The 23,328-nt window shown below is 35.1% G+C and overlaps 1 protein-coding gene across 3 annotated transcripts in view; it reads right to left on the bottom strand.

The window, feature by feature from the left end:
- NARS2 (asparaginyl-tRNA synthetase 2, mitochondrial) overlaps positions 1 to 23,328 on the bottom strand; it is a 145,329-nt gene that overhangs the window by 60,217 nt on the left and 61,784 nt on the right. For all 3 annotated transcript variants that reach the window (XM_068556203.1, XM_068556206.1, XM_068556204.1), the window contains one exon: positions 20,434 to 20,528. In XM_068556203.1, coding sequence (XP_068412304.1) covers positions 20,434 to 20,528 — 95 coding nt within the window. The remainder of the gene's footprint in view (positions 1 to 20,433; positions 20,529 to 23,328) is intronic.

Below are 23,328 nucleotides of genomic sequence, written 5' to 3'. Positions count from 1 at the left end.
GAAACCACAAACAAAACAAAAAGACAACCTACGAAAAGGGAGAAAATATCTGCAAACAATGTGACCAACAAGGGATTAATTTCAAAATATACAAACAGCTCAAACAGCTCAATATTAAAAAAACAAACAACTCAATCAAAAAATGGGCAGAAGTCCTAAATAGACATTTCTCCAAAGAAGACATACAACTGGCCAACAGGCATGTGAAAAGATGCTCAATATCACTATTTATTAGAGAAATGCAAATCAAAACTACAATGAGGTATCACCTCACACCAGTCAGAATGGCCATCATCAAAAAGTCTACAAATAGTAAATGCTGGAGAGGGTGTGGAGAAAAGGGAACCCTCCTGCACTGTTGGTGGGAATAAAAATTGGTGCAGCCACAACGAAGAACAGTCTGGAGGTTCCTTAAAAAACTAAAAATACAGGTACTGTATGATCCAGCAATCCCACTTCTGGGCATATATCCAGAAAAGACAAAAACTCGAATTTGAAAAGATACATGCACCCCATTACTCATAGCACGACTACTTACAATAGCCAAGACACAGAAGCAACCTAACTGTCCATCGACAGATGAATGGATAAAGAAGATGTGATATATATAATGGAATATTACTCAGCCATAAAAAAGAATGTAATAATGCCAATGGCAGCAACACGGATACTTCTAGAGATTATCATATTAAGTGAAGTGAGACAGAGAAAGGCAAATATCATATGATATCTCTTATATGTGGAATCTAAAAAACAATGAGAGAAATGAACTTATTTACAAAACAAAAATAGACTCACAGACATAGAAAACAAATTTATGGTTACCAAAAGGGAAAGCAGGGTGAGGGGGGGAGGGATAAATTAGGAGTTTGGGATTAACAGATACACACTACTATATATGAAATAAATAAACAACAAGAACCTACTGTATAGCACAGGGAACTAAATTCAATATCTTGTAATAACCTACAATGGATAAGAATCTGAAAAAGAACTGATATATATATATATATATATATATATATATATATATATATATATATATACACATATATATATATATAAAAAACCTATATATATATATAGGTAAATATATATATATATGTATAACTGAATCACTTTGCTGTACACCTGAAACTAACACAACATTGTAAATCAACTATACTTCAACTAAAAAAAAAAGGAAAAGAACTCCTGTAACTCAATGATGAGAAGACAAACAACCTAATAAAAATGGGCAAATGAATTCAAAAGACAATTCATAAAAGAAGATATATGAATGACCAGTAAGCACATGAGAAAAAAAGTTTAACACTATTAGTTATCACAGAAATGCAAATTAAAACTATAATGAGATATATACTTACTAGGATGATTAAAAAAATACAATACCAATTTGTGTCAAAGATGTGGAGCAAATAGAACTCTTATCCATTGCCAGATAGTACAAGTACTTCAGAAAACTGTTTTGGGAGTTCCTTCTAAAGTTAATCATACATTTACAATACAACCCAGAAACTCCTAGGTATTTACCCAAGGGAAATGAAAAAATATATGAACATAATATGGGCATAGGTACATTAATTTTCACAGAGCTTCATTCATAATAGGTGAAACAACCCAAGTTTCTACCAAAAGATGAATGAATGAACAAGTTGTATATACATGCAATGGAATAATATTCAGCATTAAAAAGGAACAAACTACTCGATGAACCTCAAACGTATTATGTTAAGTGCAAGGTATCATAGAGAAGAGTAAATAAATACTGTATGATACCATTTATATAAAATATATAAATTAAATATTATATAAACACTATTTATATGAAATTCTAGAAAGGGGAAATCTATGATGAGAAAAAACAGATCACTCATTGCCTAGGGCACAGAGATGGGGAGGGAGACTGACTGCAAAGGGCAATGAGGGGATTTTTTAGGGTGATAAAAATATTCTGTTTTTTTATCACAGTGGAGATTACAAAGGTTTAGACATTTTTCAAAATTTATTGAACTGTACATTTAAAATGGGTGCACTTTTTGGTATGTAAAGTATACTCAATAAAGTTGGTTGAGAAGCAACAATAAAGAAAAGAGATTATTTGTACATTGGCTTATTCCATTACTTAACTATTTAAATTATAATCTTGTCCCAACTGTAGTATAAAAGGTGAAGAGTTAGGCTCATGGAACCACAGAAGGGGCACAGCAATGATCTCCTCCAAAGAACAAAAGAATCCAGAACACAGTGACACCTCACTGTCAACATAACTGACCACAGCTCTGAGGACAGATTAGGACCTAAACTGCTCTTATAGTTTATTTCTGCTTTGGTCTTCAAATTATGACAGGTATCTGATTTTTGTGTCCTAACCCCTTCCTTCGTTCCAGTCACTGGTTTTAGTTTGATGTTCTAACCTGTCTTTTGAGTCCTGAATCCTGGCAGACTCACAATTTGTCCCAATCCTCTGCTATGCGTAAACTCCAATTCTGTTACTGTTGTAAAACAACTTGATTACTAGGTGTCAGCTCTTCTTTCTGCTTATACCACCTTGGATTCTTTCTTTAGCTAGTCCTTCATAATCACCCTGGGTTCTCCAGGTCCCAGCTGTCATCAGTACCACCATCACAGCACTTACCATTTCAGTGTCAAACTGTGATAAACACTGGGCTTTACATAGTAGCTAATTCTCACAACAGCTCTGCAAGGTCACCATTACAATTTATCTTTTTGGTTAGGAAGTAGAGGCTCAGACCTTAAGCTTATAAAAGTAGTATGTAAAGAAGCTAGAATTCCAACTTAAGTCTCTCTAACTATAATCTCCTCAATTAACAGAACCATTCACTTAACAAATTCAGTACTCTGGGGGAGAGATAACATTATCTTAGTAGCTAATTAATTCTGTAACAGTACTGGTAACCCTCTACGTGTCAATCAATGAGGCTGTCCTATATTTTTAACAGCTTCCTTGGTGTCCAACACAGTTACATGCCATTTGGGTGAACGTGAAAATTATTGCTCAATAAATGAATAGCCATAGATATTTTTAGATAGAAGAAAGCAAGTTGGGGGGAAAAAAAAGTCGAAATGACATAAATTCTCTGTGTTCCCAATCCAACCTAAATTCTGCAAACATGCAACCAACACAGATTTCTTTCCCCCTTCTGAAAAAGTAATTAAAGCCACCTGAACAAAATAGAATTTGGACAAGATTCTACAGTAATTCAAAGAAGTAACATCAGTCTTGCTTTTAATAGCTCCAATTACTGTCCATATTGGTCAAATTACTAAGTATTAACTTGATGTCTCACTATAGTAACCTGCATTTGCTTTTAGACAATGCCAATAGGCACTGCATTTCATGCAAAATAAGTTCTATAAGTATCATTACTCAAAGGATTGACTATGATTTTTTTTTTTTATAACTCACACCAAACTTGCTTATTTTAAAAGCACTCAGTACCTCAGATATTCTGCCTGCTTAACAAGAACTCAGCGAGCTAGATAACAGAAGAGTAGTAGGGCTATTCTCCTATACGCTTGAAGTAGAGAAAAGGCATGTTAGTAATCTCTCTCACAAAGGAATGCAATATTAGAAATGGGGAGAGAACCCAATGTTTAGACTTCCAAGGCGGTATACAGATACTGCAGAGTTAACACATTCAGACAGAGAAATTAAATCATTAAGCAAGTAGTACATTAACTAAATAGCAATTAAAGAAAAGCAAATGAATACCTCTGAAGCTAGTAAAAACGAAGTTCAAATAGTGAATTAAGAACAGATATTTATATTCACTCCTTCCTAAGACAACCTCAAAATAATAATAAAAAAATTAAAAGAAACAGGAAGGGGGCCTTCAGTAGACAAGAGATCTCAGCACATCTTTGGAGGACAGAAAACGGACGGCTGAGTGATGACCAATGCATCAAAGCATGGATGCCATTATCTGGAACACAGAGTGAGTATACTGCAGCAGAAAGAAGATGACTTACACACAGACCCGTGGTGAGGCGGGGGATGGGGGAAATGGAGATTCACTGAGAGTTCGCGCATGGATGTCAACCCCCTCCCCTCTCCCACCAGAATGGCCGGACACCAGATGTCCCCACCAACCAGGGAGCAGAGGGTCTTTCTCGAGAGCAGTAGTCCTCAGCATCATCATCATCATCTGGTAGGTTTGTTACAACAGATTGCTGGGGCCCGCTCCCACTGTTTCTGATTCAGTAGTGTTTGCCAGGTGCTGAGAGGAGAGGGGAATGGGAATTTCTTTTGAAGTGATGAAAATATAAAATTAGTGATGATGGTTGTAAAACTCTGTGAATAAAAAAACTACTGAATTGCATATTAAATTTTAATTTTTTATTATTTTTTGTTTTTGAATTGTACATTTTTTAAAGGGTGAATTTTATGGTATGTGAATTATACTTCAGTTAAGTTGTTCTTTAAAAAATCGTTTATAGCTGACCCTCGAACAACTCGGGGTTAGGGATGCCACCCTTTGTGCAGTTGAAAATCCTAGTATCACTTATAGCTGACCCTCTGTATCAGCAGTTCCTCCTTGTCTGCGGTTCTTCATCTGTGAATTCAGCCAACGAAGACTGTGTAGTACTGTAGTATTTATTTACTATTGGAAAAAATTCTTCGGTAAGTGGACCTGTGCAATTCAAACCTATGTTGTTCAAGGGTCAGCTGTACTCAATTGCACACAAGGCTCTCACAAAAGCCCGCCAAATAGATCTGAACTATTAAATCATGTCTCACCTTTGTCTTCCCTATGCTAAATATATCCAGTTTCTTCAACCATTTCATTAAGCCGTAACGTTCATATCCCACTTATCCTGGCTGTTGTTCTAAAGTCAGACAGGATATAAAGTCATAACCTTTTCATATAAAGTACAACAAAAGAGTCTAAGTATTTGGAAGTGGACAAAGGAACAGGACAGAGAAGCTAGATAATCTTCTAGCTTTTGATGATTTGGATAAATAAAATTCATTCAAGAATGACTATCGGGGCTTCCCTGGTGGCACAGTGGTTGAGAATCTGCCTGCCAATGCAGGGGGCACGGGTTCGAGCCCTGGTCTGGGAAGATCCCACATGCCGCGGAGCAGCTAGGCCCGTGAGCCACAACTACTGAGCCTGCGCGCCTGGAGCCTGTGCCCCGCAACAAGAGAGGCCCCGATAGTGAAAGGCCCGCGCACCGCGATGAAGAGTGGCCCCCGCTTGCCGCAACTAGAGAAAGCCCTCGCAGGAAACGAAGACCCAACACAGCCAAAAAAAAAAAAAAAAAAAAAAGAAAAGAATGACTATCAAACATGACATAAAAGTACTAAAAGATGTCCCACTGCCAAATACAGATTAACATGTACTGAGGTAACTAAAAGATTCTTTCTATACCATAAAATGCTCCGCAATAACGGTGAGGAAAAGTTGTATTAACTGGAGGTCTGTTGTTCCAAGAACAGAAAAGCAATAGAATACAAACCAAATATAATAGCCAGTGGTCATTAAATATAAATGACATTTTAAAATGCACTCTCATGTAATCATTCCACTGATAAGGTTATCTCTAAATTAAATTCAACCTAGACAAGGTGAAATTCCCTTGCCATATGCCCTTCTTGCCCTCAGGACAATCTTTTTTACAACAGCTACCACATTTCTAATTTCTTATTTAATGTCTGTCTTGCTCATTAGACCGTACAGGAAGGGTCAGGAAGGTTGGAATCATATCTTTCTTGCTGATCTCTGTATCTCAGCACCTAACCCTGTGTTTGGCACACACTTGGCTCTCAACAAATGTTCAATTGAATTAAGATTGATTTTTGAGCCCTGGATCACATAAGTGGTAGTAATAGAAACTAAGACAAAGAGAAACAAGATACAGTTTGAGGAATTTACTAATGGGCTAATGGGAAGATAAGCATACAAACAGATAATTTCAACATTTTTAAATAAATAAAATAGAAACACTCTTTCAACAGGTATTTAAATCTTTATTCTGTATTAAGTAATAGAGTTACAAAATTAAACACAGTCCCTAAATTCAAAAGCTCAGAGTCTAAGCTATAGAGAAAAAAAATTAATGATTCCAGTGTTACAAAATAGGTAAGAATAAAGCAGCATGGGCGTACAAAAGAAGGGCATTTAAACAAGAAAGATATGGGGGTGGTGGGTGCGGAGGCAGGTAGGGATTCTGGGTGAGATCATGCTCAAGCTGAGTTTAGACTGATGTGCAGGGGTTAGCTAGACAAAGGCATGGGGAAAGGACATTCTAGATAGAAATAAACAACATATGCAAGGGAACACAAATAAGTGAAACAGGATGATGTGATTAGAATATCATAAACAGTTTAGGATAGCTGAAGCAAAGGGAAGTGGAAGCAAATGACTGAAAGGATGCAAAGGGTGTGGGAAAAGAAGCATTTGAAAATGATATCCATACAGCTGCTCTGACAAGGATGGAAGGAGGGTAGTGCCATTTCCTCTGATAGGGACTTCAGAAGGAAAAAACAGATTTGGAGAACAAGATGATGAATTCAGTTTTTAACATGCTGAGATGAGTATCCAACAGCCAACTGGAGAAAGCAACTGGCACTTTAGTTTATAGGTGGGGAGCTGAGCAGAGATTCCACGTTAGAGAGATGAATCTCACAATACCATTCTTTGACTATCACCCTTGCATTTGTCCAGGTTTTTTTCTCTAGTATTGATACTTCCACACCAACAGTTCTTCAGTAAGATCTCCAATTCTTTAAGCCTACCACTTTTGCCATCATCACTCTCCACCCTTATTTCCTCACTTCTCTCCTTACCGAAGCATAGACTCCTTGATCTATCACTATAACCTTCTGTACTTATCTACTTCCATCATAATCATTTGGTAATACCCAACCCCGGTTAATCCACATATTCACATTCTCTGTTTGCACCCAAGCAAGCTAAATATTCCTACTAAAAAGTCTCTGCATCTCCTGCTCAATTTGCCTGAAATGCTCATCCCCTGGCTATATAATACAAATAATGAATAATGAATGAAGTTCCTGAGTCATTCATATCAATAGTCTGTTAATTCATATTTCTATCTAAACAGGGTTAATTTTTAACATAAATAATACACTAAAAGAAGAAATCTATGTGTTTTAAGGTCCCACAATCAAGACAACAGCATAAACAATCATCATCATTCACACACGTTCAGGAAACAATAAGGTAATTGAAGATCTCAAAGTTTCATGGTTATATCATTTTCATGAATAGAGTAAAAGCAGTGATGTTAACTGCTGTTGTAGACTAAACTTTACAGTAGAAACAGTAGAGGAAAAGTTTTGAAGAATGAGAATTTGTGCTTTGCAAATTCAATTAACAATACTTACTAAATAATTACTATTTTTCGTAGATAAAAATATTTGGAATATTTATCTATGAGATAGACATATGAAAAGAACTACAAACCGGCTAAACATTAAAAACAAAAGCAGCTTTTTTTTTGTCTTTAGGACATGAAGTAGGTGAGTACTATTAAAAAAACAGAAAAAGAAAAATAATCTCTGTTGAGAGGAGAACAGGGAAGGAGTCAAGGAGGAAGTCATTTTTCAGTTGAGCCTTGAGTAATGAACAGGTATGGAAAAAGCAGCATTAGAGGAGGACAAGTATTAGAAACACAGAGGTACACGAAAATGCACAGCATGAATAAAACAGCCATAAGATCCTGAAAATCAAATGAGTATAAATTAACAAATTTCAGATAAGCATCTAAGAATCAAACGTATGAAGAATAAGAAAGTCATATGGGATGGAAGACAATTTCACACCCAGTTATAAGGGGTACCTCAGTTTAAATCAGGTTCACATGTTGACACATTATGGCAGCCACTTAACAGTATAAGCTCATCCTGAGTGTGAATGTTTCATGGCTTCTGAGCTCAGCATCTGAACTGATGAGATAACCCAAGGGAATGAGTTTAGGATTGCTCATACCAGTCACAAAGCAGCCAATTAATCAGACTGGAATGAAATTAACTCGACCAAACTGATTTTTTTCTCCCCAAATATAAATATCTAATTTTTTCTCACTATAAAAGTAATAAACATTAGTTTTTCAAATCTGAAAAAAAGACAAGTTTAAGGAAGACAATAAAAATGAGCAGAGATAGCCATTGCTTACAAGTTGAATATTGGTGCATATTTTTCAGACTTTTCCCCACCTATACATACACACACATTGTAAAAAACTGGAATCACATTCTACTCCCTGTTTCATGACCACTTTTTTCTTTTAACAACACGTTGTAGAGCTTTATCATAAATTTTAATGGCTGTACGGTAATCCACCGTTTAGACGAATCATAATTAATTTAACCCTCAGTTTACTGCCAAGGTCCATTATGCCCAGTTTTAATTTCTTAGTTTCTCTGTTGAGCAATTTTAGCTGTTTCTAAAAAGTAGTATTTCATGACTTTTATACTTTGTTAGAGGTTGTATTATTTTCCTAAGGCGGCCATAACAACTTACCACAAACTACATGGCTTAAAACAACAGAAATTTATTCTCTCTAGACTGTGGAGGCTAGCAGTCTGAAATTGAGGTGTTGGCAGAGCCTTGCTCCCTCTGAAGGTTTTAGCGAAGAATCCTTCCTTGCCTCTTCCTAATTTCTGGTGGCTCCGAGCAATCTTTAGCATTCCTCAGCATCACTTCAATCTCTGCCTCTGCTTTCACATGGCCTTCCTCCCACTGTGTGTATCTTCTCTGTGTCTTTGTATCCAAATCTCCTTCTCCTTTCTCTTATAAAGATACTAGTCATTGGATTTAGTGCCCACCTTAATCCAGTATTTTAATTTGATCACATTTGCAAAGACCTTATTTCCAAATAAGGTTGCATTCACAGTATGTGTCTTTTGGGGAGCCAGAATTCAAGACATTACAGAGTCATCCAAGAGACAGATAAATTTCTACTATTTTTTCCTAATAGAATAAAACCCATTGAATTCTTTCACGAATCTAAGAAAATATGAGGTTTTAGTGATCTTATCTTTCCTGTATATTGAAACATTTTGCTATCTCACCATTCTAGAAATTATTTCATCATTACTTATTCCTAATTTTAAGTTAAAAAAGAGTAAAATGTTATGAGAACAGAATGATGGATGCTTAAGATGCATAGTAGATAAGAGAGAGATGCACAGTGAGATAAATCATCTCCATTGTATCATCTTCAGTTTTCTTACTGCAGTACACAAACTATCATGTAATTTTTCAAGAAGGTATTAGAAAAGCCCGGAGACACTATTGTTGTAGTCTTTTCTGTAGTTTTCAGAGAACTCAGTTGAGAATTGAAATCTTTTATTTTTTCCTCAAAATGACAAACAGAAGAAAAATAATAAAGATGCTTCATAAACACTGAACAAACCAGGAAATGAATGGGGGAGAGACAGATAGTAAAATCTAGTCTCTAATGATGTTGGTAAAATTGGTTGTGTAAGTGGATTCTCAGACTGTGAGCCTTCAGATAACAATATCCTAAATCAATTTTCTCAAACTCAAGAACTGGTAAGTGAATAATACATTTCTATGGGCAAAAAGGAAATATGGTATTTTCATCCAATTAGTCATCCCACAGTAAGGATTTCATCATACAATAATTTGCAATAAGAACTTGGACCATACTATTCTGCTAAAAGGATATGTAACAATATACTATCTTTTTAAATTTTTAAATATTTATTAAAATTTTTTCTTCTAGTTTGAGATATAATTGACATACAGCACTGTATAAGCACCTTATAATGACTTGACTTAAATACTTCATGAAGTGACTACCACAATAAGTTTAGTGAACATCCATCATCTTACATAGATACAAAATAAAAGAAAAAAAATATTTTTCCTTGTGATAGGCACTCTTAGGATTTACTCTCTTGACAACTTTGATATACGACACACAACAGTGTCAATTACATTAATCATGTACATTATATCCCTAGTACTTACTTATCATATAACTGGAAGTTTGTACCTTCTGACCCCCTTCAGCCAATTCCCTTTCTCCTCACCCCTTGCCTCTGGTAACCACAAATCTGATCTCTTTCTCTCTGAGTTTGTTTCTTTTGTCTTTGAAGTATAATTGACCTACAGCACTACATCAGCTCCTGGTGCACAACACAGTGATTTGATATTTCTATACATTACAAAATGATCACCACACTAAGTCTAGTGACCATTTGTCACCATACAACATTACATTATTATTGACAATATTCCCCACTCTGTACATTTTATTTCTGTGACTCATTTATTTTGTTAACTAGAAGCTTGTATCTCTCTCTTTTTTAATTTATTTTATTTATTTATTTTTGGCTGCGTTGGGTCTTCATCGCTGTGCGCGGGCTTTCTCTAGCTGCGGCAAGCAGGGTCTACTCTTTGCTGCAGTGTGTGGGCTTCTCATTGCTGTGGCTTCTCTTGTTGCAGAGCATGGGCTCTAGGTGCGCAGGCTTCAGTAGCTGTTGCTCACAGGCTCTAGAGTGCAGGCTCAGTAGTTGTGGTGCACGGGCTTAGTTGCTCCGCGGCATGTGGGATCTTCCTAGACCAGGGCTCGAACCCGTGTCCCCTGCACTGGCAGGCGGAGTCTTAACCACTGCACCACCAGGGAAGCCCGGAAGCTTGTATCTCTTAATGTTCCTTACCTATTTCACTCATTTCCCTACCCCTCTTCTCTGGCAACCACCTATTTGCTCTCTGTATCTATGACTCTGTTTATGTTATGTTTGTTCATTTGTTTTGTTTTTTAGATCCCATATATAAGTGAAATTATATGGTATTTGTCTTTCTCTGACTTATTTCACTTGGCATAATACCCTGTAGGTCCGTCCATGTTGTCGCAAATGGCAAGACTTCATTCTTTTTTTTATGGCTAATATTCCACTGTATATTATACCACATCATCTTGATCCATTCATCTGTCAATGGACACTTAGGTTGCTCTCGTATCTTGGCTATTGTAAATAATGCTGCAACGAACACAGGGGTGTATACATCTTTTCAAATTAATGTTTTTGTTTTCTTTGGAAAAATATCCAGAAGTGAAATTGCTGGATTGTATGGTAGTCCTATTTTTAATATTTTGAGGAATCTCCGTATTACTTTCAATAGTGGCTGCACCAATTTACATTCCCACCAACAGTGCATGAGTGTTCCCTTTTCTCCACATCCTCACCAACACTTGTTAATTGTTATGTTTTTGATAATAGCCATTCTAACAGGTGTGAGGTGATATTTCATTGCAGTTTTGATTACATTTCCCTGATGAGAGTGATGTTGAGCATCTTTTCATGTGCCTGTTAGCCATCTGTGTGTCTTCTCTGAAAAATTTCTATTCAGGTCCTCTGCCCATTTTTTAAATTGGGTTGTTTGTTTTTTGGTTGTTGAGTTGTATGAGTTCTTGGTATATTTTGGATATTAACCCCTTATCAGACATACTGTTTGCAAATATCTTCTCCCATTCAGTAGGTGACCTTTTTGTTTTGTTGATGGTTTCCTTCACTGTGCAAAAGCTTTTAGTTTGATGTAGTCCCATTTGTTTATTTTTGCTTTTTTTGCCCTTGCCGGAGGAGACATAGCCAAAAAATATTGCTAAGACCAATGTCAAATGCCTATGTTTTCTTTTAGAAGTTTTATGGTTTCAGGTCTTACATTTAAATTTTTAATGTACTTTGAGTTTGTTTTTGTATATAGTATGAGAAATTAGTCCAGTTATTCCAACACTATTTACTGAAGAGGCTAGCTTTTTCCCACTGTATATTTTTGTCTCCTTTGTCATAGATTAATTGACCATATAAGTGTGGGTTCACTTCTGGGCTCTCTATTCTGTTTCATTGATCTATGTGTCTGTTTTTGTGCCAGTACTATACTGTTTTGATAACTATAGCTTTGTAGTATAGTTTGAAATCGGGAGGCATGATACCTCCAGCTTTGCTCTTCTCTCTCAAGATTGTTTTGGCTATTTGGGGTCTTTTGTTTCTACATAAATTTTAGAATTATTTGTTACATTATTCGTGAAAAATGTCATTGGTATTTTGATAGGAATTGCACTGAATCTGCAGATTGCCTTGGGTAGTATAGTCATTTTAACAAGAGTAATTCTTTCAACCCATATCTTTCCATCGGTTTGTGTCATCTTCAATTTCTTTCATCAGTGTCTTACAGTTTTCTGAATACAGGTCTTTCACCTCCTTAGTTTGTTTTATTCCTAGGTATTTTATTCTTTTTGATGGGATTATTTTTTTAATTTCTCTTTCTGACAGTCTGTTTTTAGTGTATAGAAATGCAACAGATTTCTGTATATTAATTTTGTATCCTACAACTTTACTGAATTCATTGATAAATTCTAATATTTTTTGGTGGCATGTTTAGGATTTCTTACATACAGTACCATGTCATCTGCAAGCAATGACAGTTTTACACCTTCCTTTCTAATTTGGATTCCTTTTATTTCTTTTTCTTGTGTGACAATATTCTTTCACTATTTATGATATTTGCACATCAAAATTTACTTGATATGGTTAATAAGTGGACAAACAGTGAAAGCAAGTGAGTACACAAAGGTGTTTGAAAGGAAAAGAATAACATGTAGAAATGAAAAAATGCATTGATTTCATCATTCTAATTAGTATTTAGGAAATCTGAAAACAAAAATGTTTTGCAATTGTGGAGCAAAAAAATGGCCATCCCCTCTTCGACAAAATTAAGAGCTGTCAAAGTTCTTTTTGATAATGTAACTGGCCAAGAACCAGAAGTAATAATAAGCTAAAGCCTATTAAAGATGTATTTGAAATTTGAATCTGTATTTAAAGTATAGACACATTCCAGGCTCACGCATGGAAGTTGATAAACAGCTGGCTACATTCAAAGGGCTGCATCTATTTGGGGTACTTGCATAACCCAGAAAAGTAAAAATAAAAATTTGGGTTTGCCACCATCATCAAGAAAATGAAAAAACACACAGAATGATAAAAAAGTATCTGTGAATCATATATCTGATAAGGGACTTGTATCCAGAATATATAAAGAGCTCTTATAACTAAATAATAAAAAGACAAATAACCCAACTAAAAACACGAACCAAGGAATTAAAGAGACATTTCTCCACAGAAGATATCTGAATGGCCAATAGGCACATGAAAAGATGCTCAACATCAGTCATTGGGGAAATGCAAATGAAAACCATAATGAGATGCCACTTCACACTCAGTAAAATGGCACAATAAAAAAGACATGTAAGTGTTAGCAAGGATGTGGAGAAATTGGAACCTTTATACACTGCTGGTGGGATTGCAAATTTCCTGCACCACTGTGGAAAACAGCCTAGCAGTTCTTCACACAGTTAAACTTACCATGTAACCCATCAATTCCACTCCTAACTACCTACCCAAGAGAAATGAAAACACGTTCACACAAATACTTGTTCTCAAACAGTCGTAGGAACATTACTCATAATAGCCAAAAAGTAAAAACAACCCAAATCTCCTTACCTGAATGGATAAACAAATGTGGTATACTCACATAGTGGACTGTTATTTGGCAATAAAAGGAATGAAATACTGACATATGCTACAACATTGACAGACACTGAAAATATTATGCAAAGTGAAATACACCATCCACAAAACGCTATATATTGTGTGATTCTCTTTATATGAAATATCCAGAATGGGAAAATCCACAGAGACATAAAGTAGATTGATCTGTAGTGCCTAGGGTGGGAGGGAGGATGATCAGTGACTGCTAATGGGAAAAAGTTTCTTTTTGGGTGATAAAAATATTCTTGAATTAGCTTATGGTGATGTTCGAAAAACTGAAAATATACTAAAATTCACTGAATGGTACACTTTAAATTGGTGAATTTTATGGTAAGTGAATTATCTCTCAATAATACAGTTCTTGGGTGTGTGTGTGTGATGAATTGGGAGATTGGAATTGACATATATACACCAATATGCATAAAATGGATAACTAATAAGAACCTGCTATATAAATAAATAAATAAATAAAATTAAAAAAACAATAATACAGTTCTTAAAAATTTGGGTTTGCTATATTTAAATACTTACTAAAATTCTAATAAAGTTGATTTTCATTATTCCTTTATTAATTAAAAAAATTTTAAATTAATTCTTATTGGAGTATAGTTGCTTTACAATGTTGTGTTAGTTTCTGCTGCCATTTTTCCTTTACTTTTACTTCTGCAAATTATTCATAAGATGGCTTAAAAATATTTACTAAAAATAACGTCCATTACTTCCAGATGGTAAATGGTGATGAACATTTTCTTGGTATACTGACGGTTAATCAACCTTCCTAAATGTTTAGATTGTTAGTAGTTTTTCATTAGTATAGATGAAGTTGCTTTCAACATTTTTTTTTAACACATCTTTATAGAGTTGTCAGATCATTTCCTTAAGAAAAATTCTGGGTGCAAAGCTATTTCTCTAGAGAGCCTGTACTAATTTATACTTCTAATAGCAATGTTCAAAAGGAAAGCATCAGTTTTAGCCTGAAATATGCATGACTTCACAGCTTAGTAAAAACATTCATAAGAAGAAAAAAAAAAAACCACCTGCAACAAAACATAAAAAGAAAAAAACAAAACCAACAAAGAAAGAAAAACTATAATAATCAAAAATTCTTCTAAATACATTAGACTGAGCCTTCCTCCAATTCTGGCTTTAACTGACAAAAAAATGGAAAATTTTATTACATGACATTTCTTAAGTGTAAGTTTTTCAATTTAGGACATGTCTAATTCTTTCAGAATGAACACCTAACTTACACCCCACTATTTATAGGCAGAATGTAATGAAAACACTTAGCTTTCTCTTATTTAAAAAACATATTTATAGTTCTATCTGATGAGAGGGCTTAGAAGCAATAATCTCCCAGTAGCAGCAAATACCCACTGATTAAGTCCTGGTTTCTAAATACCATTTTCCAATAAAAGGAACTAGGGCTCCTTGGAGAAATGGCTGATTCTAAGGCGAGGGTAAGGAAAACAAAAAATAAGCTTGGGATAACTGCCAAAACATGGAAGCAACCAAGATGTCCTTCCGTAGGTGAATAGATGAATAAACTAAGGTACTTCCAGATAATGAAATACTATTCAGCGCTAAAAAGACATGAGCTATCACAGTAATCAGGACAGTATGGTACTAGCACAAAAACAGAAATATAGATCAATGGAACAGGATAGGAAGTCCAGAGATAAACCCACACACATATGGTCACCTTATCTTTGATAAAGGAGGCAAGAGTATAAGACAGCCTCTTCAATAAGTGGTGCTGGGAAAACTGGACAGTTACATGTAAAAGAATGAAATTAGAACACTTCCTAACACCATACACAAAAACAAACTCAAAATGGATTAAAGACCTAAGTGTAAGGCCAGACACTATCAAACTCTTAGAGGAAAACATAGGCAGAACACTATGACATAAATCACAGCAAGATCCTTTTGACCCACCTCCTAGAGAAATGGAAATAAAAACAAAAATAAACAAATGGGACCTAATGAAACTGAAAAGCTTTTGCACAGCAAAGGAAACCATAAAAAAGATGAAAAGTCAACCCTCAGAATGGGAGAAAATATTTGCAAATGAAACAACTGACAAAGGATTAATCTCCAAAATATACAAGCAGCTCATGCAGCTCAATATCAAAAAGCAAACAACCCAATCCAAAAATGAGCAGAAGACCTAAACAGACATTTCTCCAAAGAAGATATACGGATTGCCAACAAACACATGAAAAGATGTTCAACATCACTAATCATTAGAGAAATGCAAATCAAAACTACAATGAGGTATCACCTCACACCGGTCAGAATGGCCACCATCAAAAAATGTACAAACAATAAATGCTGGAGAGGGTGTGGAAAAAGGGGACCCTCTTGCACTGTTGGTAGGAAAGTAATTTGATACAGCCACTATGGAGAACAGTATGGAGGTTCCTTAAAAAACTAAAAATAGAACTACCATATGACCCAGCAATCCCACTACTGGGCATATACCCTGAGAAAACCATAATTCAAAGAGTCATGTACCACAATGTTCACTGCAGCACTATTTACAATAGCCAGGACATGGAAGCAACCTAAGTGTCCATCGACAGATGAATGGATAAAGAAGATGTGGCATATATATACAATGGATTATTACTCTGCCATAAGAAGAAATGAAATTGAGTTATTTGTAGTGAGGTGGATGGACCTAGAGTGTGTCATACAGAGTGAAGTCAGAAAGAGAAAAACAAATACAGTATGCTAACACATATATATGGAATCTAAAAAAACAAAAAGGTTCTCATGAACCTAGGGGCAGGACAGGAATAAAGACCCAGACGTAGAGAATGGACTTGAGGACACGGGGAGGGGGAAGGGTAAGCTGGGACGAAGTGAGAGAGTGGCATGGACATATATACACTACCAAATGCAAAACAGATAGCTAGTGGGAAGCAGCCACATAGCACAGGGAGAGCAGCTCGGTGCTTTGTGACCACCTAGAGGGGTGGGATAGGGAGGGTGGGAGGGAGACACAAGAGGGAGGGAATATGGGGATATACATATGCATATAGCTGATTCACTTTGTTATACAGCAGAAACTAACACAACACTGTAAAGCAATTATACTCCAATAAAGATGTTAAAAAAAAAAAAGACAAGCTATCAAGCCATGAAAAGATATGAAGGAACCTTAAATGCATATTACTAAGTGAAAGAAGCCACTCAGAAAAGGCTACATACTGTATGATTCCAACTATATGACATTCTGTAAAAGGCAAATCTTTGGAGACAGTAAGAAGATTGCCAGGGGTTAGGAGGGAGGGAGGGATGCACAGGAGGAACACAGAGGATTTTTAGAGCAGTGAAACTATTCTGTATGACATCATTTGACCAAACCTATTGAACATACACTACCAAGAGTGAACCCTAAGTAAACGATGGACTTTGAGTGAGAGTACTGCGTCAGTGTAGGTTCATCAATCACAAAAAAATAAAACAAACTAACAAACAAATCTGGGGTATCTTACAGTGCCAGAAAATAAGGAAGTACCCAAAAGACAAAAGGATAGGGGCATGTGAAAGGGATACAAGAATTAATCTGAAAGAATTCCCGACAACTAAAACAATTTGAGCAACAAAGTAAATAGCACAGCGTTGAAATATAACCCAAACCATAAGATATACATCAGTCCATCCTGATACAAATGATGACATAAATAAACAAATAAGAGCAAAGAGACAACAAATCATCCATACAGAAGAATTCTGAATACTCCCCCCTTCAGGAGATGAAGCATAATTCCATCTCCCACTTCCCAACCCTTCACTCCTACCTCCAGTGAGGGTGGGTGTACCTAGTAACTCACTTCCAAAGAATAAATTGGAGAAAGGGAAAAACAGTACATTTTCAGTGGAGAAACTTGGCAAAGACTACCTCACCCAAGTAATGAAGGTTAATAGCACCATATGGATATCAAGTCCCCCCAACATGATATGACAAGAAGACCACTTCACCTCTTTGGTATTCTTTCTAACCCCCCTAAAACTTCAGAAAAACATCAGAAAAATACAGATTGGCATACTTTCTGCAAGTCATAAAAAACAAGGAAAGACTGAGAAACTTGTTACAGACTACATGAGACTAGGGAAACATGACGACTATGTAATGTGGTGCCCTGCAGTGGATCCTGGAAAAAGGAAGAAGGCATTGATGGAACACCAGTGAAATCCAAATAAAGTCTGGAATTTAATTAATTGTAATGTACTAACATTTGGTTCTTAGTTTTGACAAATGTACCACGGTAACGTAAGATGTTAACAACAGGGGAAACTGGGTGAGAGGTATATAAGAAGTCTGCACGATTTTTCCAACTTTTCTACATTTAAAAATTATTCAAAAATAGAAAGTTTATTTTAAAAACAATAAAATTAAACTTTAAAACGGAGCCATAGGGCTTCCCTGGTGGCACAGTGGTTAAGAATCCGCCTGCCAATGTAGGGGACACGGGTTCGAGCCCTGGTCCGGGAAGATCCCACATGCTGTGGAGCAACTAAACCCGTGCGCCACAGCTACTGAGCCTAGAGCCCGCGAGCCACAACGAGCCCTAGTGCTCTAGAGCCCGCGAGCCACAACGACTGAGCCCACGTGCCACAACTACTGAAGCCTGTGCGCCTAGAGCCCGTGCTCCTCAACAAAAGAAGCCACCACAATGAGAAGCCCGTGCACCGCAACGACGAGTAGCCCCCGCTCGCCGCAACTAGAGAAAGCCCGTGCACAGCAACGAAGACTCAACGCAGCCAAAAATAATAAACAAATAAAATAAATAAAATGGAGCCATAAACCCACTAAACCAACATAGACATCCTTTTGGAAAATGTTAACCTTCTAAATTTAACTACCATTTACTCCATTTTAAAAGTCTGTTAAATAAAATTTAGAAAAACTAACTTTAGACAAATTTAGTCTTCTTTAGAAAGAAGACTAACAATTTCTTACTGGAGATTAAATCATGTATTAATCTGAAACATGATGTACTGTATATTAATAGTACTAGAACTATGCATATTAAACTAGGAACATTTGATTGACACAGAAATACTTCATAACACATTAAAAAATATAAAACCTCATATTCTGCCAATATAATCTTCTGTCAAGTTTCACTGTACATTGTGTTCTTTGGTTCACTGCACTTTACTGGTAAAGAGGGAACATATTTAATCCACTAGTGATATTATAACCAAGAAACCTGGTAAATTTATACCTTTCCCATATTATGACACTTCCGAGGGGAATACATGTTGTCTCTAACTTTACAGATAAAAGAAATGAATAATGAAAGGCTGTTAAGAAAGGTTATCCAAAACTTGGATTAAGCTAAAAGGTAGACAGAACATCCTTCCAATGTAATGTGGGGACACAGACCCACTCAAAGGTTATTTAACTACCTAGGGGAATGAACTTTGCTCCATTATTCTATTTACTATCAAACTAAATATCCTAGATTAAGTAAAGTTACATGTTAACTTATAGATTTTTGTCCAGTAGAGTTGCAAATCATTTCTGTCAGGTAGAAGAGAAAATTCCAAAGGTTAGGGTTTATTGGTCTGTGGGACATTAACCAGTTCACAACTAACCTAGCAATCTTATTCTAAAATTCTTTTATTAAACTGCCTATGAATCCACAGCTCCCCAAATGGTCTTTGAACTAGCCTTATTATTTTACTTATTTCTCAGTAATTAATGAATTGAATAAAATATTTTATATTTCTATGAATCATGTTTTTAATTTTTTTAAATTATACTTTGACAGGCATAAGGAACTTTCCATGACATGCTTGACATGGCCTTTCCCACATACAGCTCTGCAAATCCTACAATCTCACAGGGCTATTATGATTATAGTTTTTCTGTACTGTATTCTGATAATGTTGTCAATTATTTGGTTATTGGAATTATCAATTTCTTTCTCAAAGGTAAATCTAAGTAAAGTATATATTATTTTCAAGACCCTCTTTATTCCACCATTGACACTCTCCATCTTGCCAGTAAAGTCTGTAAAAAAAATAAACATGAACACTATTCTATTTCCCCTCAGTTTTTCCACCCCGTGCATTTTAAAAACAATGGGAAATACAAGATTCCCTGTTTTTACTGGAGCCATTTCCTGAAGAGATTTTTAAGTCTCAAGCTCTGTATGAGAAAACAAAGATATTTACATCTTCGTAGGAGACTCAGTACTTGCTGAGTCGGCATTAAGAATCAGAGAATATAAGATTTAGACAGGACTTTAAAGATTTTCCTGTCCAATCTCCAAAAAGAAAGAAAATAGGGCAAAAAGGATTATAGTGACTTTCCAGAGGTCTGAGAGTGGCTAAAATTAATGTGATCTGACTTCTAATACTTTCTAAATGGGCACACATCTCCCATGATGACTTTGTGGGTTAATTTTCTTTATTTAAACCAATTATTAAAAAAATATTTTTTCTTCCATTTGTTCCAGGTACCTCTCTTATAATTTTTAGGTGTAAATTATAACTACCTTTACTTTCATAAACATGATTAATGATACTTATATTTTGATTATGTGTTTTGAGATTTAAGCAAAAAAAGATTAGTAAAAAGAAAAAAAAAAATCACAACTTCATATTTCCAGTGTTACATTCTTCACAAAAACCAAAGTCTAGACTAATGTGACTTTTTTAGAAAGAAATTTGGATATTGTCAAATTTGTCAATCTAAATGTACTTTTAGTGAATTGAAGTGGACTAATCACAAACATGAATTACAATTTTTAGGTTTGAGCATCAGGAAAGAAAACATTATTACACTCTCACCCAACCAATATCAGTAGTCCATTAAAGCAAAAGAGAAAACTCCATACCCTGACATCACTTCTAGATGAAGTTGTCCTGAGACAGTTAAGAAAACAGGAACACTGAAGAAATTCTCCTCAGGTACCTTTATTTTGCTTGAAGGCTGCAAAAGAAAACACAAGCCATAAAAAGCCATTACATGTTTTGCTCTGCTTTTCACATTCACATTTGTGCCACAACTAAAAAATCATATGCTATTAAACATATATGAGGACAGGTCATTCTTATGAAAAAAAAAAAAGGCAGCTTTCAGTATACACTTAAAAGAGAAAATTCCTGCTTGGAAAGTGCTAAGTTCAAGGAAGTTTGCTCCATATTTTTCAAAACATATAACAACCAAAGGACAAAGTACTTTTGTCACAAAATATACTCCTTCCTAAAAACTGATTCTGATTGAGGGGCAAGCTGAAGCAAGAAATTATGAATTAGAAGTTTTAAATGTGAGGCATTACATAGTCTTTTAAAATTCTGACCCATGACTGAGATTTAATTTTAAGGGAATAGCCTCTAAAACATGTCTTGTCATATTATTACTAAATTATTAATAGTAACGCTTTTAATACAGATTTTTATAAACACATTATAAACTTTTAAACACGTTAATTTCACTTACTCTTCCCGACAACTAGGAGATAAAGCAGGACCATATCTTTAAAAGATATGATGAACATTTAGATTTAAAGATTTTTATGAACTTACAGTATAGAGTGATTATTCCATTTGAAGCTGATAGGAAATACGTCAGCCAACACTTACAAACAGTTAAGATAAAAAATTATTTGGAGATCAAACATAATTTAAATAGTATAATTAAGAAAGCTTCTGGATCAAGTTATGACCATTATATCCATTTGGGGGAAGGAAGCTAATTTACCTACTCTTGTATTTCAAATTGTGATCTGAAAATGTCTTCGTGTAATGGTGCACTAAAACCAAGTGCTGTAAAAGCAACAAAGCCAATATAAAATTTTCAATACAGGATGTAAGACTCCTTTTAAGAGACTTAGTACCAACTACTGAATTATAGAAACACATGAAATGAAGATATCTTATTTAATTCCATTGGTTGTTCTAAAAATATTGCATATCATGTATGGTTATGTGTGTGTATGAATGTGAAATCTAGTGTAAAATTACCAACTGAAATCATTCATTTATTTTGTAATTGCCTATTATTTTTAAAACTTACTTTTACCTGGTCCTAAATGTCCTATTATTGCTTTTTAAAAATCATCTTTGAAACCCATTATCACTTAAAGGATATTGTTTCCAAGGACTTAAATACTCAATACTAAAATATTTGACTTATGTTAGGATTTCAAAATAAAAGACATGTTCTCTGATATTTCTTCACTATTTACTAAATAATTACATTTCAAATCAGGCCCAGCACATTTATAAGAATATTATACTTTCTCCTTTCCCTCACCTCTTTAGTCTATAATTTGTATTGGTGTTTTATCCTGACTTCTCTAAAAGTGATTTCTCTCATCTCCTGCACATATAAAAAAGTCTAATATTTAGGACTTGATTTTAGTCTCTCATTTATTAGCATTTGTACAAAACGATGTCTGAGCTTCTTATATCTCTTAAATCCAACTTATTTAAAGTTAAAAACATATCACTACTTCATTATGCCTTCCAATGTCATATGTAAGCATTTAAATACTGAAATTCATACTACTTTTTAATAAATTACTTCCTTTCAGTTCTCCTTTATATTACAGTGAATGCATTACAGTGACTTTAAAAACTTCTGTATGCATTAAGGTATATTACCTATATATTTTATTTCAGGATATTAAAGGGACATTATAAAATATTTTTTTAAAAAGTAATTGCTGGGGACTTCCCTAGTGGTCCAGCGGTTAAGACTTCACCTCCCAAGGCAGGAGGTGCGCGTTCGATCCCTGGTCAGGGAGCTAAGATACCTGGCGGCAAAGAAACCAAAACATAAAAACAGAAGCAATATTGTAACAAATTCAATGAAGACTTTAAACATGGACCACATCAAAAAAAAAAAAAATCTTAAAATGGTGGGATAGGTAGCTCCAAAGGCCTATCCCTCTATAGAAAACCTGAAAATAATGAGTAAAAACTATAAGCATCAACTGTGGGAACTCTGGAAATTAGTCAAAGGTTTAAAGTCACCAAACAAATGCTGAATCAAGAAAGAGGAAACTTAAAAATGGTAGACTCCACCTAACAATAGCAGACTGCACACTCTTTTCAAGTGCACGTGGACACTGTCCAAGATCTATATGCTAGAACGTAACAAGTCTCAACAAATCAGATAAATTATCTTCTTTGAACATAATGGAATGAAACTAGAAATGCAAACTGGTGCAGTTACTTGGGAAAAGAGTTTGGTGGTTCTTTAAAAAGATTAACAAGAATTATTATATATACAACATACAAATTCTACCTCTAGGTATATGTCTAAAAGAATTACAACCAAGTATTCAAGCAACAATGCATTAAAAGGATTGTACACCATCCTTCATCCCAGGGATTCATCCCAGGGATGCAAGGATTTTTCAATATCGCAAATCAATCAATGTGATACATCACATTAACAAATTGAAGAATAAAAACTATACAATCATCTCAATAAATACAGAAAAAGCTTTTGATAAAATTCAGTATCCATTTCTGAAAAAAACTCTTCAGAAAGTGAGCGCAGAGGGAACATACCTACCTCAACATAATAAAGGCCATATACGACAAATCCACAGCTAACATCATACTCAACGGCGAAAAGCTGAAAGAACTTGCTCTAAGATCAGGAACAAGGCAAGGATGCCCACTCTCGCCACTTTTATTCAACATAGTTTTGGAAGTCCTAGCCACAGCAACCAGAGAAGAAAAAGAAACAAAAGGAATCCAAATTGGAAAAGAAGTAA

The sequence above is a fragment of the Eschrichtius robustus genome, chromosome 11 (genome assembly GCF_028021215.1).
Source record: "Eschrichtius robustus isolate mEscRob2 chromosome 11, mEscRob2.pri, whole genome shotgun sequence".
Taxonomy (NCBI): domain Eukaryota; kingdom Metazoa; phylum Chordata; class Mammalia; order Artiodactyla; family Eschrichtiidae; genus Eschrichtius; species Eschrichtius robustus.
Note: the sequence above shows the minus strand (reverse complement) of the source record. Positions and strands in the feature narration are given on the sequence as shown.